General features: G+C 44.6%; 1 protein-coding gene across 2 annotated transcripts; it reads left to right on the top strand.

Annotated features, from left to right (window-relative positions):
- Positions 1 to 2,608: 2,608 nt before the first annotated feature.
- On the top strand, positions 2,609 to 11,084 carry LOC135666172 (uncharacterized). 2 transcript variants are annotated; one of them, XM_065177744.1, is made up of 6 exons: positions 2,609 to 3,019; positions 3,324 to 3,455; positions 3,774 to 3,833; positions 9,940 to 10,016; positions 10,111 to 10,742; positions 10,844 to 11,084. In XM_065177744.1, the coding sequence occupies exons 1-5, from the start codon at positions 2,831 to 2,833 to the stop codon at positions 10,169 to 10,171; spliced, it is 519 nt and encodes a 172-aa protein (XP_065033816.1). In that variant the 5' UTR covers positions 2,609 to 2,830; the 3' UTR covers positions 10,172 to 10,742; positions 10,844 to 11,084. The 2 variants fall into 2 exon arrangements, 1 of the variants encoding a protein (XP_065033816.1); XR_010509722.1 differs by lacking the exons at positions 3,324 to 3,455; positions 3,774 to 3,833; positions 9,940 to 10,016; positions 10,111 to 10,742; positions 10,844 to 11,084 and adding an exon at positions 3,102 to 3,236.
- The last annotated feature ends 3,173 nt before the right edge of the window (positions 11,085 to 14,257 follow it).

Consider the following 14,257-nt stretch of genomic DNA (forward strand, 5'->3'; position numbering starts at 1 on the left):
CACCGCTAGAGAGGAGGACGCTTGACCTCCTTCACCCTCTCCTAAGGATCTGTAAGGAAACAGGGATATACGATCTCCCTAGGTAACACAATCTCTATACGCAGTTTTGTGTTTTGCGGATTTTTGCGCACCAATCTTCGCACGATGACGAACATCTTTTTGGGAATCGGGGATTTTTGTTTTCTTGTTCTTCCGCTGCGCATATGATGTCGCCCCCCATGATTTCCCAACAGTAATGCCATGGACGGTTTAGGTCGGGCGTACGCCAGGAAGTTAAGCTCGAAATCCTTGGCGAGCTGGTCGAAGGAGGCGATGGTCCCAGGCGTCAGGCCGCCGTACCACGTGCGGGCCGGCCCGCGCAGAGTCGTTGGGAATGCCCTGCACATCAGGGCGTCGGAAGTGCCGAATAGCGCCATCTGGGCGCGGAAAGCGGCCACGTGGTCTGCCGGGTCGGTGGCGCCGTCATACGCATCCAGAGAGGGGAGGCGGAAGTGCGGCGGGATCACCTGGTTTTGTATCTCGGGGGTGAACGGAGATCCTTGGCGTCCGTCTGCCCCGAGCTCTCCCTTTGACTTGCGGACTTCCTGTTGTACCTCGTTAAGCCTTTGACTGACAAGGCGTAGCTGAGCCCGTAGGGCATTAGTCGAGTCGGCGGTCGGAACCTCGGGCTCGGGTCGGCTTGCCGCGTCTTCTGCTTCTCGGCTCCCGGGCCGAGCTGCGGGGTTTTGAGGTGAGATGGGGAGCTCAGGAAGTGGTACGTGAGTCTGGATAGGGGTCTCCCGTTGTGGCGAGGGCCGGGTCGCGTGCGGAGGGGTCCGTTGGGAGACGATCGGGATGATGGTCTGGACCATGCTTGTCAGGGTTCGGACTTGGTGGGCGAGGTCGTGAAAAGCCTCGGGTGATACCGACGACGGGCCGGCAGGCGCGCCGTCGGGGGGTGATAAGCTTGGGTCATTGAACAGTCGCCAGTAGCGCTCCGATACCGCCGCGGGGCGGTCGTCGTGGGTTTCATTATGCGGGGGATGCTCCCCCAAGGCGGGGAGCTCGGTAGTTGAGGATCCGCCGAGGCGGATTCGCTGATCGCCTGACATTTGGACGGCCCCTCCTTCTAGCGCCAATCTGTTACGGTAAGTAACCTTTTTTAGCCGTGACCTCTGTGTCGACGCGGCTGGTTCAGGGCTCCAAATGGCTGGGATCAGACGCGGCTTCCCCGGGGGTGCTGTGGTGACTGATGTAGGGGATCTGACTGGAAAGTTCCACGGCGTCAAGTGGGTTCGGCAGCGGTCGAGTACCTGCACACAGGTCGGGTTGGTGGTTCGGCCCGACCCCTCCGACGATCAAGTCAGTGATGGTGGAGAGGAGTTTTTTGGATGAGATCGTCCCCCTTACCTGCTAGGAGCCAGAGGGTATTTATAAGTGGGTTTGATGTTACCTGATGTGCCATCCTGTCGGGGCAGGGTCGTACCCCTGATGGCGTCTGTCGTCGTGGTCGTTGCGTGGAAGGCCGAGCTGCCGCAGGGTATGGGGGGTGTCAGTCAGCGCCTTCCCCTGCCTCGGCCGGCCATGAGGGGTCAGCCGAGGAGGTTGTTTGGGTATGGCGAGTGTGGGTGCGCGTCGTGTCGTTGTTAATGCACGTTCTGGGGCAGTGTGCCGCACAGGGTGTCCGACGTGGGGGTACATTACGTCAAATCCGGGGTGTTATGTCAAATCAATTTTTTACCCCTATCAATAAATATTTTGAGTCGATGTAGACCATGATATATGATTTTGACTATTAAACGGTTCTTCTTAACAATCTCATGACTTCTGCCACTCTTAAATATCGGTTGGAGATCGGAGATTAGTGCAAAACCTAATCAAATTTACTTGTGATGAAAATAAAAACATAAAGAATATTCATTTTATCGAGGTCCTCTTATATAATCATAGATTTAGATTTGGTACACATATTTGTAAATATATTATTAGAAAAATATTGTGCAAGCCATAAATGGTAGAGGTTGTTCAAATTGAACCTAACCAAGATTTCAGTTCGGATCAAATGAATTGAACTAATTTATTATATATATATATATAATTATTTTAATTATAAACTGATTAATTGAATCGAATTAATCGAATCGATTAAATAAATTTGAATCGATTACGATTCAAACTATCTTATTTTAATCAAATCTAACTGAAAACGGTTTGAACCAGATTTTATTACGTCGACTGACACAACACATGGATATTGTTCACAATCATGACCGTCCACATAGAGTTTATTACGTCTAATAATATTATTATTGGATATTAAAATCTGCTAAGATCCATATGTAGATAATTATTGTTTATATTTATAAGAGATGAGGGTAATATTTTTTACAATCCAATAAAATAAAATTTTATTAGATATGACCGCATTTTTTACAATTCATGTTGATAATTATTGTATTATGTTTATTAGATATGATCATAATATTTTATACAATCAATTAATTATAATAGAGAAATATGTTTTATTTTAATTAGTTTCTTTGTTCAACTGTGACAGCATTATTTTTTTTTATTATAAGCTAAAAAAGGATGACAATAATATTATTAGACGTGTGATGCTATGAACATGAACTTATGATGCTTGCCTTGCCAACTCTCTGCTCCGCGGTCTTCGTCATCATAGCAACCGCGCCAAGGGGGCCTCGAAGCCAAATCAAACCCTTCTCTTCGCGGCCTAAGCAACAGGAAGAAGAAAGGCTGTCGATAGCGGGCGCGACAATATAATTCCTTTTTTCGTTTTCATCCCCCTCGATCTCGAATCGGACGGACGAGTTCTCACTTCGCGATCCAGATGTCTGCGGCGGCTATCACCTGCAGTAGAGGCGCCGCCGCGTTAGGGTTTCGTTGCTGGTCGCTGATGCGGCTGCCGGCGGCGCAAGTCGGGTGCCCTCGGTCCAATTTGTCGCTGCTGCAGCGCTTCTCTTCGCAACTCGTCAAGAGCAACGGGAGTAGGGCTTGCCTTATCGACACGCTCGCTCTGGTACTGCGCTACCTTGTCGGTGTTTGATTGATGGGAGGGGGTCTTGGTTGCGCTACAGGTGTTTGTGTTTTTGCTTGTGTAGGTCAGGAGGTTGGAGAAGGAAGGGGCCCCGTCGAAGCAAGCGGAGGCCATCGCATCGACCATCACGGAGGTTTTGAATGAGAGCTTGGAGAGTGTCGCCCAGTCCTTTGTGTCCAAGCCCGAGATGCAGAGGGTCTGACCTCTTTTTATGTTTCTTGAGTATTATTAGGTTTTGTTGCTTTGTAGTTCACATTTGCTGACATTTGTGTTTTTGCTTGTGTAGGTCAGGAGGTTGGAGAAGGAAGGGGTCCCGTCGAAGCAAGCGGAGGCCATCACATCGACCATCACGGAGGTTTTGAATGAGAGCTTGGAGAGCGTCGCCCAGTCCTTTGTGTTCAAGCCCGAGATGCAGAGGGTTTGACCTCTTTTTATGTTTCTTGAGTATTATTAGGTTTTGTTGCTTTGTAGTTCACATTTGCTGACATTTGTGTTTTTGCTTGTGTAGGTCTGGAGGTTGGAGAAGGAAGGGGTCCCGTCGAAGCAAGCAGAGGCCATCACATCGACCATCACGGAGGTTTTGAATGAGAGCTTGGAGAGTGTCGCCCAGTCCTTTGTGTCCAAGCCCGAGATGCAGAGGGTTTGACCTCTTTTTATGTTTCTTGAGTATTATTAGGTTTTGTTGCTTTGTAGTTCACATTTGCTGACATTTTGTTGTGTGTGATGTTTAACATAGAGTGAGATGATTCAAGATTCTAATATCTGGAAATTCAAGTTGGAAATGAAGGGCTCGCAGGTTTGCTCCACTTGATTGCATCTCACCCACTATTCAGTTGTATCACAAAGAAGTACGTCGGGCAGTAGGGCAATAGCACTATATGCTTTCAATCCTTGGTCGTGCGGCACCCTTGCGTGTCCGTCCGCAAAAGTCAGCCTCCCCGAAGCCTCCCATAATCCGTTAGGACCCACAAAAGAGAAAACGGGTTAGAGTAAACGCCTCACTCGGGATCCACAAGTAAACATTTCCGAAAAACACTTCATAGACAATTCAAATTACAAATAGACTTTACAAGCTTAGAACAGTTGCACAACAAAGGGATAAAATGGTACATTACAGACCGAATAATCTCTCACACGTGTCCACATGACACAACCTTTATTTACAAGCCTAAAGAGGCCACCAAACCCAACTAAAATGGGACTATTAGGCCTTTGGTTGTCTCTCTATATGCTGTGCAAAGCATAAACAAATAAAAAGACACGAACATACATAAGCATTATATCAAACATCCTGTTTCGAAGTTTGTCCGTGACAATCTCCCCCACTCATCCCTTCGACGTCCTCGTCGAAGCCTTTGTGGACACTACAACTCCTCGCCTATGTTGAGGTTTCAATCTTCCGCTCTAGCTGCAATGCGCCTCTTGGCTCCCAGTTGCTCTCCGTTGTTGTTGTTGAGTAGTCGAACTTTTGATCTGATATGCTGTTTCAACTTGCCAATGACTTTGACTCTGGTGTGGGGTTGGCTGAGTTGTGTTGATCCTTGTTGATTCCTACGGATCCTTCAGATGAAGGAAAAGACCATCCTTACTATGCGCTAGTCTCTCAAATGCCTCATGCTGCTTGAACTGGGTGGATGCTTATTGGAGCTTTAACGAGCATCGCCTCCAAACTTTCTGAAGTTTTGGGTCCCTTCCTCCATAAAATTTGTCCATTGACTCTTCATTAACTTAGTTGTCACTTCCAAGTATATTCGCATTACTTTTGCTTTCGATGACATTCTGTTGGGAAATGAAGCGGATAATCTGTTCTTAGTAGTACCGATCACCGTTGGTGAGGATTTGACAACTATTGTCTTCCGTTATCTTCGAAGGGTCTTTGAACCTGTGCAGAGCTCCTCTGCTGGATAGATAAGAGAATTGGAGTACTCGGTTTCGCCCATTCTCTTAAGAGTTGAGAAGGCAAAGGTTACTTGACTTCGCCCACCTCCTCAACTGTTGTACTTCATGCATCGAGCTGGTTACTAGCCTTCGCATGTTCTTTGCTCACACGTCTGAAGCACTCGAAGTGTTTGCACTCCTTGCATTGAGTTAACTACTGTGATTCACCTTCTCAATACCATCGAACTTCTAGAATGTAGGAAGTTTTCACCCCCAACATGGAGTAAGTCTCTAATAGTTTTGGTCGCCTCTGGGATTGTATCATCTTCTCCATCAACCCTGCCGCCTACTCCACTGAGTAGCAAAGGTACAGTACCGCGTATTGCCTGCTTCGTTCCTTAGTCTTGCACTCTTATATGACCCGAAGTCCTTTACTTTCGGCTATCTCGATGAGAAGCTCATTGACACCGGTCTTACGAAGTTCCTTGGCCTCTGCCCTTCAGCCTTATCTCGGTACTTGGAGTTTGCCTCTGCATGCTCTACCTCCTCGGCCCCTTTCACGGCCAAGCGCTCTCCCTCCATGAGAGCAAGGGATCAATGACTTTCACGGAAGTCCCGCCTCTGCGATACCATGGCGCTACCATGCCCATGGCCCTACTATCCGTCGCCTCGCATCTGCATCCATTTTCTTCACGATCAGTAGATATGTTTATGTGGTTTTTCACCGAGTCCACCTCCATTCTAACTGATACTTGATTTTTGGTAGCTAAGTCCCTCTGGACTCATCGTCGCTTCCTCGCCCCTTTCGACTCCCTGCTTCAACACTTCTGTGTTCTCCAAGCAGATCCCTTTTGGTTGATGGAAAGACAGACTGCAACTCTCATGCATGGCTTCTGCCATTACGTTGTAGGATTTGCACCGATTATGTTCTCCTTAGCTTCCTTGGTAGCAACGTTCGCTTACTCGACCTTGTCCTTTGGCTTGTCGGGCTCCCTTAAGCGAATATGACTCTGGAGCAGTCCAACTCTCCAGTTGTTTCGATCATACCTCTGCATGATCAAGTCCCCCCAATGGGACTCACTGGTACTTGCATTCGAACTTTTCCCTCGGTGGTACACAGCCTCCATATGCTGATGACCAAGGCTTTCATCCGATTCAAAATTCGATGCACGCACGGAAGACCTGCCTCTACGGTACCATGGCCTTCACTCCTTGTATCCATAGCTCTTCTTACCGTCGTGTTGTTCACCGAAGTGGAGCTCCCAGTAGCTCCCGATCATACCTCCGTATGATAAAGTCCCTCACGGGACTGTGTCGTGTGAATCGCATTGCCACGAACTGCTTCCACCACGATCCGCTGCACCATGTCGCCTCCTGGTGACATCTCCATTGCATTCTGATCATTGTGGGATGAACTTGAATTGTAAACCCTCTATGTGTAGCCTCTGCCAATACATCGCAGGGTCTCCACTTTCGTTTTTGTTCGCTCCTTTGACAATCGACCTTCATCCACCCGCTCTTGGGTCACACTTAGTTGAAGCATCGCTCTAGGACAATCCATCGCCTAGTAGCTCCCGAAGTCCACCAACTTCGCTATAATTAGTGCACCATTGTCTGGATTCTGGGCCTCTGCCCCTACAAGCACAATCTCCGCTGCACATCGCTTCCTTCAAGTAACTTGAATGGCATCACTGTGGCATATTCTTCAAGACTACCTGCCTCCGCATCCTCTTGCCCCGTGCCAAGGCATTCTGAACCCAACTTCGCCTCCGCAAGTTGAGTTGCCTTAGTTCCTCCATCAAATGCTTCTCTGAGATAAGGTGCATGTGCCCATAAACTTTTTTCGTCTTTGGCACCATACAAGATGAGTCCGCTCCGTCAGAATGAATGACCTATGGAACAACATAATCCTACTCTTGCCTTTGCAAGAGTTCATGTCCTTGACCTTTGTCCAAGGAAAGCTTTGTGCCTCCGCTCCATGTTCCATCTTTTATGCCGGCTCACTTCATACGGCTTGGGTACTTCGCCAAGTTACACCCAAGTTGCTCCGCTCCTCGTTTTGCATTGAGTTGATGGTGGCCCTCACGCCCACCATTCCTCGGGTCAGCCCTTCCTTGAGTCTGATCATCATATCTACTCCCAAGTGTGCTTTCATTTATGTTGCTTTAGATCGCTCTCTCACTTGATCTCGCAATGCATCCACCAATGCATTCTCTTAAGTGAGATCATTCAACGACTCCTCATCGCTCGCTCGATCCATTGAGCTTCGTGGAGTTGTTGTTTTTGAGGTACTCCTCCTCAACATGTGCGATCTGTTGCACATGATTCTCCCTCCGGATAACCGAGATCTATCCCTCCTAAATAACTGTCATATTGTAGCAACATCTCTCTTCGTTTCGGAGACCACCATCCCCTTAGACTACTCCGATTTGCTGAACAAACTGTGCATTGTTCCGCCTCCTGCAAACGCACTTGCTAGATTGCGACTCTACGTCAATACAGCCCCCGCTGCATCACTCAAGCCCTAGCAACATGCTGAACTTGCTGCACACTTTAGCCTTCCACGGACGTATCCTTCACATGCCGAAGAGAAAGTTTCAATGCTCCTTGGCACCGAGTTTCGGTCGCCTTGGGATGGCCACGAACATTCCATCATCCGCATGCAAGCCCTTACATGAGCACCGAATTCTTTGAGTTAGCAATTCCTCTCACCTCTGTGAGCTTTGCACAGCTCTTTCGATCGCTGAGCAACTCTTTCCACCTTGCATTGTCTCATCCTTTACCAAGCGCCTCACTTGCCTTGAGCACCATCAAGTGTTGTTGTCAACGTTGAGCCGTAGCTCGAACTCAGCCATTCGAACCTTTGTGCGCTTCACATTCTTCCCAGCTTGCTTGTCCTCGTGGTGCCTCTTGCGCGAAGGGTTTGTCATTCCTCCGAATGCCAGTCTCAGATGCTCGCTCCTCCGAGCGACTCCTTTTTCCTACATCTCCATGCCCGTTTTCTCCCAAACGGTCGCGCGTGTGCTGACTGCCCTCAACGCAACCTCACTTGGTCCCCCAGATTTGTATGTCAGGTGTTTATATGGGTGCTTGTCCCGGTCTGATACCATCTGTCACAGACTTAGCTAGTTTTGCCTAAGTCGTGAGGCACCCTTGCATGTCCGTCCGCAAAGGTCAGTCTCCCCGAAACCTCCCATGATCCATTAGGACCCACAAAAGAGAAAACGGGTTAGAGTAAACGCCTCACTCGGAATCCACAAGCAAACATTTCCGAAAAACACTTCATATACAATGCAAATTACAAATAGACTTTATAAGCTCAGAACAGTTGCACAACAAAAGGGTAAAATGGTTCATTACAGATCGAATAATCTCTCACACGTGTCTACATGACACAACCTTTATTTACAAGCCTAAAGAGGCCACCAAACCCAACTAAAATGAGACTATTAAACCTTTGGTTGTCCATCTATATGCTGTGCAAAGCATAAACAAATAGAAAGACACGGACATACGTAAGCATTACATCAAACATCCTGTTTCGAAGTTTGTCCGTGACACACCGTTCAATTGTATCACAAAGAAGTACGTCGGGCTGTAGGGCAATAGCACTATATGCTTTCAATCCTTGGAAGCAAGGTAATAGATGATGAAAATGAGCGGGCTCATCAAAAATACTTTTTTTATTTTTATTTTCCGTAGTGTGTCATTGTTAAAATGCTTTTCCGTCAGTGTCAGAGATTATGTGCATACTTGTAGTTGTAGAGAGCTTTTAATTAGCTAAAAATTATACAGGGATAAAGGAATCTAAGGTTAGCACTAGAATTATCATTAGGCATTTTCAAAAGATGGCAATTTTAACTACTTTTTAAATATCTGAATCTGGTTAATTCTTCAAAAAAATTCAACATGAGCGGAGAATAGAAGTTGATATTCCTAATCGGTTGGCAAGTTTCCATGGCCTATCCGGAAACATGAGCGGAGAAAAGAAAAGACAATGAGTCTGTAATGGGGAAGCCCATGTCAGTTTTCTATTTCCCCTTTATTTGATTCCTATAACTTCACTTTTTCTTGTTTTGCTACATTTCAATTCTCATATATCCGGAAATATCACAGGAGACCTTTTTCATATCAGTTTAAGTAATTGAATGCTCACTATATATTAGTTATTTGTATTGTGAATTGACAAACTGGGCATGAGTTTTCGGTACATCCACTGTGAGAATAGTTTAAAATGAGTCTAGAAACTTCAATCTATGTTTAAGTTATTGATTTAGTTTGGATAGATTTGATCACAAGTCTGTGTGGTAGCATCAACAAGCATCTTTTTTGTTAGTATAGCAAATATTGCACCCACAAGTGTTTCTAGCTATGTTTATGGCAGACTTCCAGAACTGCTAATATTGCAAATGACGCATGAAAAATTTATGAAAAATGATCACAATTCCAAAAATAATGCATGAAAAATTTATGGCAGACTTCCAGAACTGATACTTTTCTAGCTTGAAAAAATTGAACAATTAGTGTGTATTTTTTCCACTGCCATTTCCACCAATGTCAGTAGCTTTGCTGCTACCGATATTTGTTAAGAAGTTGTTTTACTAAACACTTATTTGATCAGATAATCACTTTGAAGTTAACAGACCTTTTATGATTAGACATATCGCATGCATTTGCAATCATTTCCATGAATATTCTTCCCAAAGGAACTTTTCAGAAATTTTTGATGAAGACACCCTAAAGTACTTGTGAACATGTTGAACTTTATCATGCCATATTTGAAATTAGCAGTTTCAACAAGCTTGGTCATCAAAGCATGGAATTAATATCATTCAGTAAAGGTACATCTCAGTTGGATTGTGAACATGTTAGTCAGTCTTGTGATGTATCAACTGATAGCTGATTTATCTATTATAATACTACAAGAGGGTAACAAGATTGTCAATTTACAGTTCATTAGGCACTCTGTTCAGATTCTACTCTATATACTCTTTTTTTTTTAAACTTATGTCATATGATTGCAGGATCATCACTATGCATTGCTGCAACGAGAGACTGAAAAACTTCGAGTTGATATCGAGAAAATGCGTAGTGAACTTAGGTCTGGTTTGCATTGAAGTATATAACAGATTAGTGAGCCAATTATATCCAGATTAATACTTCTTTCTTTAATTTAAACTCACTGTCTTAAACAGATATGAAATCGACAAGGTAACTGTTGGGCAGCGCTTGGATCTAAACCTCGAGAGAGAGTAAGGGATGTTAATGTCTTTTTGATAATGGAATATGTGGTGATATCTCAGGCTGAATTATTGTCCATATTTGTTACAGAAAATACACCTTTTTAATTTAACAACTAGGTTAACCATGCTAGTTCAGATGAAGAGATCTCGATTGCATAAGAAAATAGTTAAACTTGGTGCTAAATCTGACTTTTACTGACAATCCACTAGATTGTTGTAGGTAACAAAAAACCAGAGTTCATGTTGATTTGAATTCTGATTTATCATCATGACGTTCTGGTCTGAGTGTTGCTAGATCACTGTGCTAATGTTGATCCAATGTTTCATTTGAGTTTGTTCATTTTTTATCACCTTTGTTATGCCTGGAACAAACAAATAGGACTACCATCAGTAGCATCGATCAATGATTATGTATGTGCTTATTGCAAGTAGCTTTCATTTTTAATGTACTGTACCGGATGAATGTAGTAGCTTTACTTTTAACTTCTTTTTTCTAATTGTTTAGGTGCATATGTGACGAGTTACGTGACGAGTTAGCGAAACAAAGTGCAGAAACCACGGAACTTATTACCAAACTCGACAGGGTAAGTTTCGTAGATCAAGGAGAAAAAAAATTACTCATAATTCTGTCCGTAGTTTTTGGTTTAGTATGTCTAAATTTGGTGTATCTTTGTAAATTTTCCAGGAAATCCTTGCATTAAGGGCACAGTTAGACGCAGCAAAACACGATGCCATAAAGTTGTGCATTGGTATTCTTGTTTCTATGTCGTTCAAAGCAGCAGCCTTTCTTCGACGGTTTCTCTAATGCAAAAGCAACGCTGTCAACCAGTTAAACACTAGAGTGACATTAAAATTCAGATTTGTCACGATATGACATGATAAATAGGATTTTTGTTTGAATGATCGTAAACTGAACTTAAGTGAAAAAAAAGCTTAAATATCGTATCAATATATAATTGAAACTTAATACCATGATAAATAGTTTGAGTCGATGTAGACCATGATATATGATTTTGAATTAAACGGTTCTTCTTAACAATCTCACGACTTCTGTCGCTCTTAAACATCGGATGGAGATTGGAGATTAGTGCAAAACCTAATCAAATTTACTTGTGATGAAAATAAAAACATAAAGAATATTCATTTTATCGAGGTCCTCTTATATAAACATAGATTTAGATTTGGTACACATATTTGTAAATATTGTTAGGATCGAGAGCACTAAGAGGGGGGGGGTGAATTAGTGCAGCGGAAATCTTACAGCGATTAAAAATCAAAAGCTGCGTTCGTTCAATGAAAACTATTATGATGCAAAAGCTAATTCTCAGTTTGTATCTAAGTGCAGTTTGCGTCTAAGCGCAGATTGCGTCTAAGCGCAGTTTGCGTCTAAACACAGTTTGCGTCTAAGCGCAGTTTGCGTCTAAGCGCAGTTTGCGTCTAAACACAGTTTGCGTCTAAACACAGTTTGCGTCTAAGCGCAGTTTTGCGTCTAAGCGCAGTTTACGTCTAAACTCAGATTTACGTCTAAACGCAGTTTTACGTCTAAACGTAGATTTACGTCTAAACGTAGTTTTACGTCTAAACGCAGATTTACGTCTAAACGCAGTTTTACGTTTAAATGCAGATTTACGTCTAAACTCAGATTTACGTCTAAACTTTGAAACTCGTTTGTATACTCGCAGAAGACAGTATGCAGTTGAAATCAAGACGTAAACGTGAACTGAGAACTGATGATTGTGAGAGGAAAGCCGATTTACGTCTAAATGCAGTTTTACGTCTAAATGTTGAAACTCGTTTGTAAAATTGTAGAGGACAGTTTGCAGTTATCAATAGGGTCAAAATGTAAGTGTAAACTGCAAAGAAGCTCTTTCGTAAAAGCTCGGAAAACAGTTCTGCAGAATCAAACGTAAACGTAAACTGTAATGTACGAAAATACGAGTTTACGTCTGAATGCAGATTCGGAAAAACAGCACGTAGAACTTGTTCGTGAAAGCGCAGAGAGCAGTAGTATTGAGGGAGGTTTGCAGTAATGATAAAGTGCTCAAAGATAAACGCAAACCAGAGATTTAGAGTGGTTCGGTCAGCCTTGACCTACTCCACTTTTGGCTTCCTCCACCGACGAGGTTGCCGACGTCAACTAGCTGCCTTCCTTCAATGGGCGAAGGCCAAACTACCCTTTTACAGTTTCTCTCCTTTTGACAGGCTCAGGAGACAACCTTTACAGACCTTTCTCTCCTCACTTTACAGCTGAAAACTTGAAGAACAGAAGGAGGAGACTTAAAGGCTTTACAACACTTTTGAGCTCTTAGAATCACAGAAAAGATCAAGATTTCGGTGTAGGTCTGTATCTTTTCAGTGCTGAATGGGTGGGGTATTTATAGGCCCCAACCCAATTCAAATTTCGAGCTCAAAACGATCAAATCCCGGAATTCCGGGATCAGGCGGTTGCACCTCTTGACTGGAGAGGTGGCACCGCCTGGCAGAGCTCGAAGTCTGAGCTCAGGCGGTTGCACCTCTCGACTGGAGAGGTGGCACCGCCTGGCAGAGCTCGAAGACTGAGCTCGGACGGTTCCACCTTCTCTGTCAGGGGTGGTTGCACCTTCCTGCCAGAGCTCGAAGACCGAGCTCAGGCGGTGCTTCTCCTGACCAGAGAAGTTTCTCTTCTCTGCCAGAGGTGATCGCCCCTTTCTGCCAGAGGTGGTTGCACCTCTCTGCCAGAGGTGGTTGCACCACTCTGCCAGAGCTCGAAGACCGAGCTTAGGCTGTGCATCTCCTGGCCAGAGAGGTTGCAGCTCTCTGCTAGAGCTCGAAGACCGAGCTCGGTGGTTGCATCGCCTGCCAGAGCTCGGAACTTGAGCTCAGGCGGTGCTACCTCTCGACAGAGGAGGTTGCACCGCCCAGTCTCGCTGGGAGACTTACCCCTGGGCGGTTGCACCTCTTGGCTGGAGCGGTTGCACCGCCCAGTCTCGCTGGGAGACTCAGCCTGGGCGGTGGCACCTCCCTGCCTGGGCGGTTGCACCTCCGACAGCCACTTGGGTTCGAATGGGTTGAACCATTCGACCCAACTTGAGTTCTTCAGGGGCCCAATTGCCCCAGGATTAAGCTAATGGGATCACCTCCCATTTCTAACTTAATCACCGTGCTAACTACGATTAAATCTAAGACAATTTCTGCAGCTTTGCTTCGGTACGTCAATCGCTTCTTCCGGCGAGTTTCCGGCGAACTTCCGTCGATCATCCGATGAACCCTCGGTGATGCTTCTGCGGACTTCCGGCAAACTCCTGGACTTTGCGATGATCCACTTGGCGAGTTCCGACGAGCTTCGCTTGGCAAGCTTCTGGACTTCTCGGATCTGTTCTCGCAGAACCTCCGACGACCGTCCGTACTTCCGTCGAACTCTCGAACTCCCAACGTGATCATGAACTTGACTCCGGCGCAACTCCTGCTGCTTGTCTATCTTTCATCGTAGTTAATCCTGCACACTTATCTCAACACATAGATTAGACAACAAATGACAATTGATTCCATCATCAAAATCCGAGATTCAACAATCTCCCCCTTTTTGATGATGACAATCAATTGATAATGGAGTTATCCTTAACTCCCCCTGTCTATATGCCATAGTTGAGATAAGTCAACCTTGAATTCAAGACCTTAGAATTCAAGTGACATATTGATAAGTTAGATCAGTTAAACTTATCAATACTCCCATCATGATACCTATCATGATGTATCTCTTCAAGGATGATGTCACAACTTGACATTCATCGTCAAGTCTTTATATTTGTGACTATTCATCATGTAATTGAACATTATCATTTAAGGCTCGAAGGACTATTACATGATGCACACATATTATCATTCTAGTAAGTTTGCATTCACTTTACAAGATAGGATATCAACTCAAGACATAATGCAAACTATAACACATGTTTATCTATCTCTTGGTGATGCAAGGATGGCATTGTGCAAACATTATTTATAGCATCACTCAAGTATCTGCAACATAGACATGATCATGATAATGGCAGTGTTTATCAATTCATCTATTTCTCCCCCTTTGTCATCAACAAAAAGCATTGTGATACAAGGAAAACCA

This window comes from Musa acuminata, unplaced genomic scaffold (genome assembly GCF_036884655.1).
Source record: "Musa acuminata AAA Group cultivar baxijiao unplaced genomic scaffold, Cavendish_Baxijiao_AAA HiC_scaffold_1077, whole genome shotgun sequence".
Lineage (NCBI taxonomy): Eukaryota > Viridiplantae > Streptophyta > Magnoliopsida > Zingiberales > Musaceae > Musa > Musa acuminata.

Excerpts from the sequence above, each read along its gene's own strand:
- LOC135666172 (XM_065177744.1), top strand. The coding sequence starts at position 2,831 with ATGTCTGCGGCGGCTATCACCTGCAGTAGAGGCGCCGCCGCGTTAGGG. Across the intron at positions 3,020-3,323 it reads TTATCGACACGCTCGCTCTG|GTCAGGAGGTTGGAGAAGGA; the intron begins GTACTGCGCTAC and ends TTGCTTGTGTAG. Across the intron at positions 3,456-3,773 it reads TCAAGCCCGAGATGCAGAGG|AGTGAGATGATTCAAGATTC; the intron begins GTTTGACCTCTT and ends TGTTTAACATAG.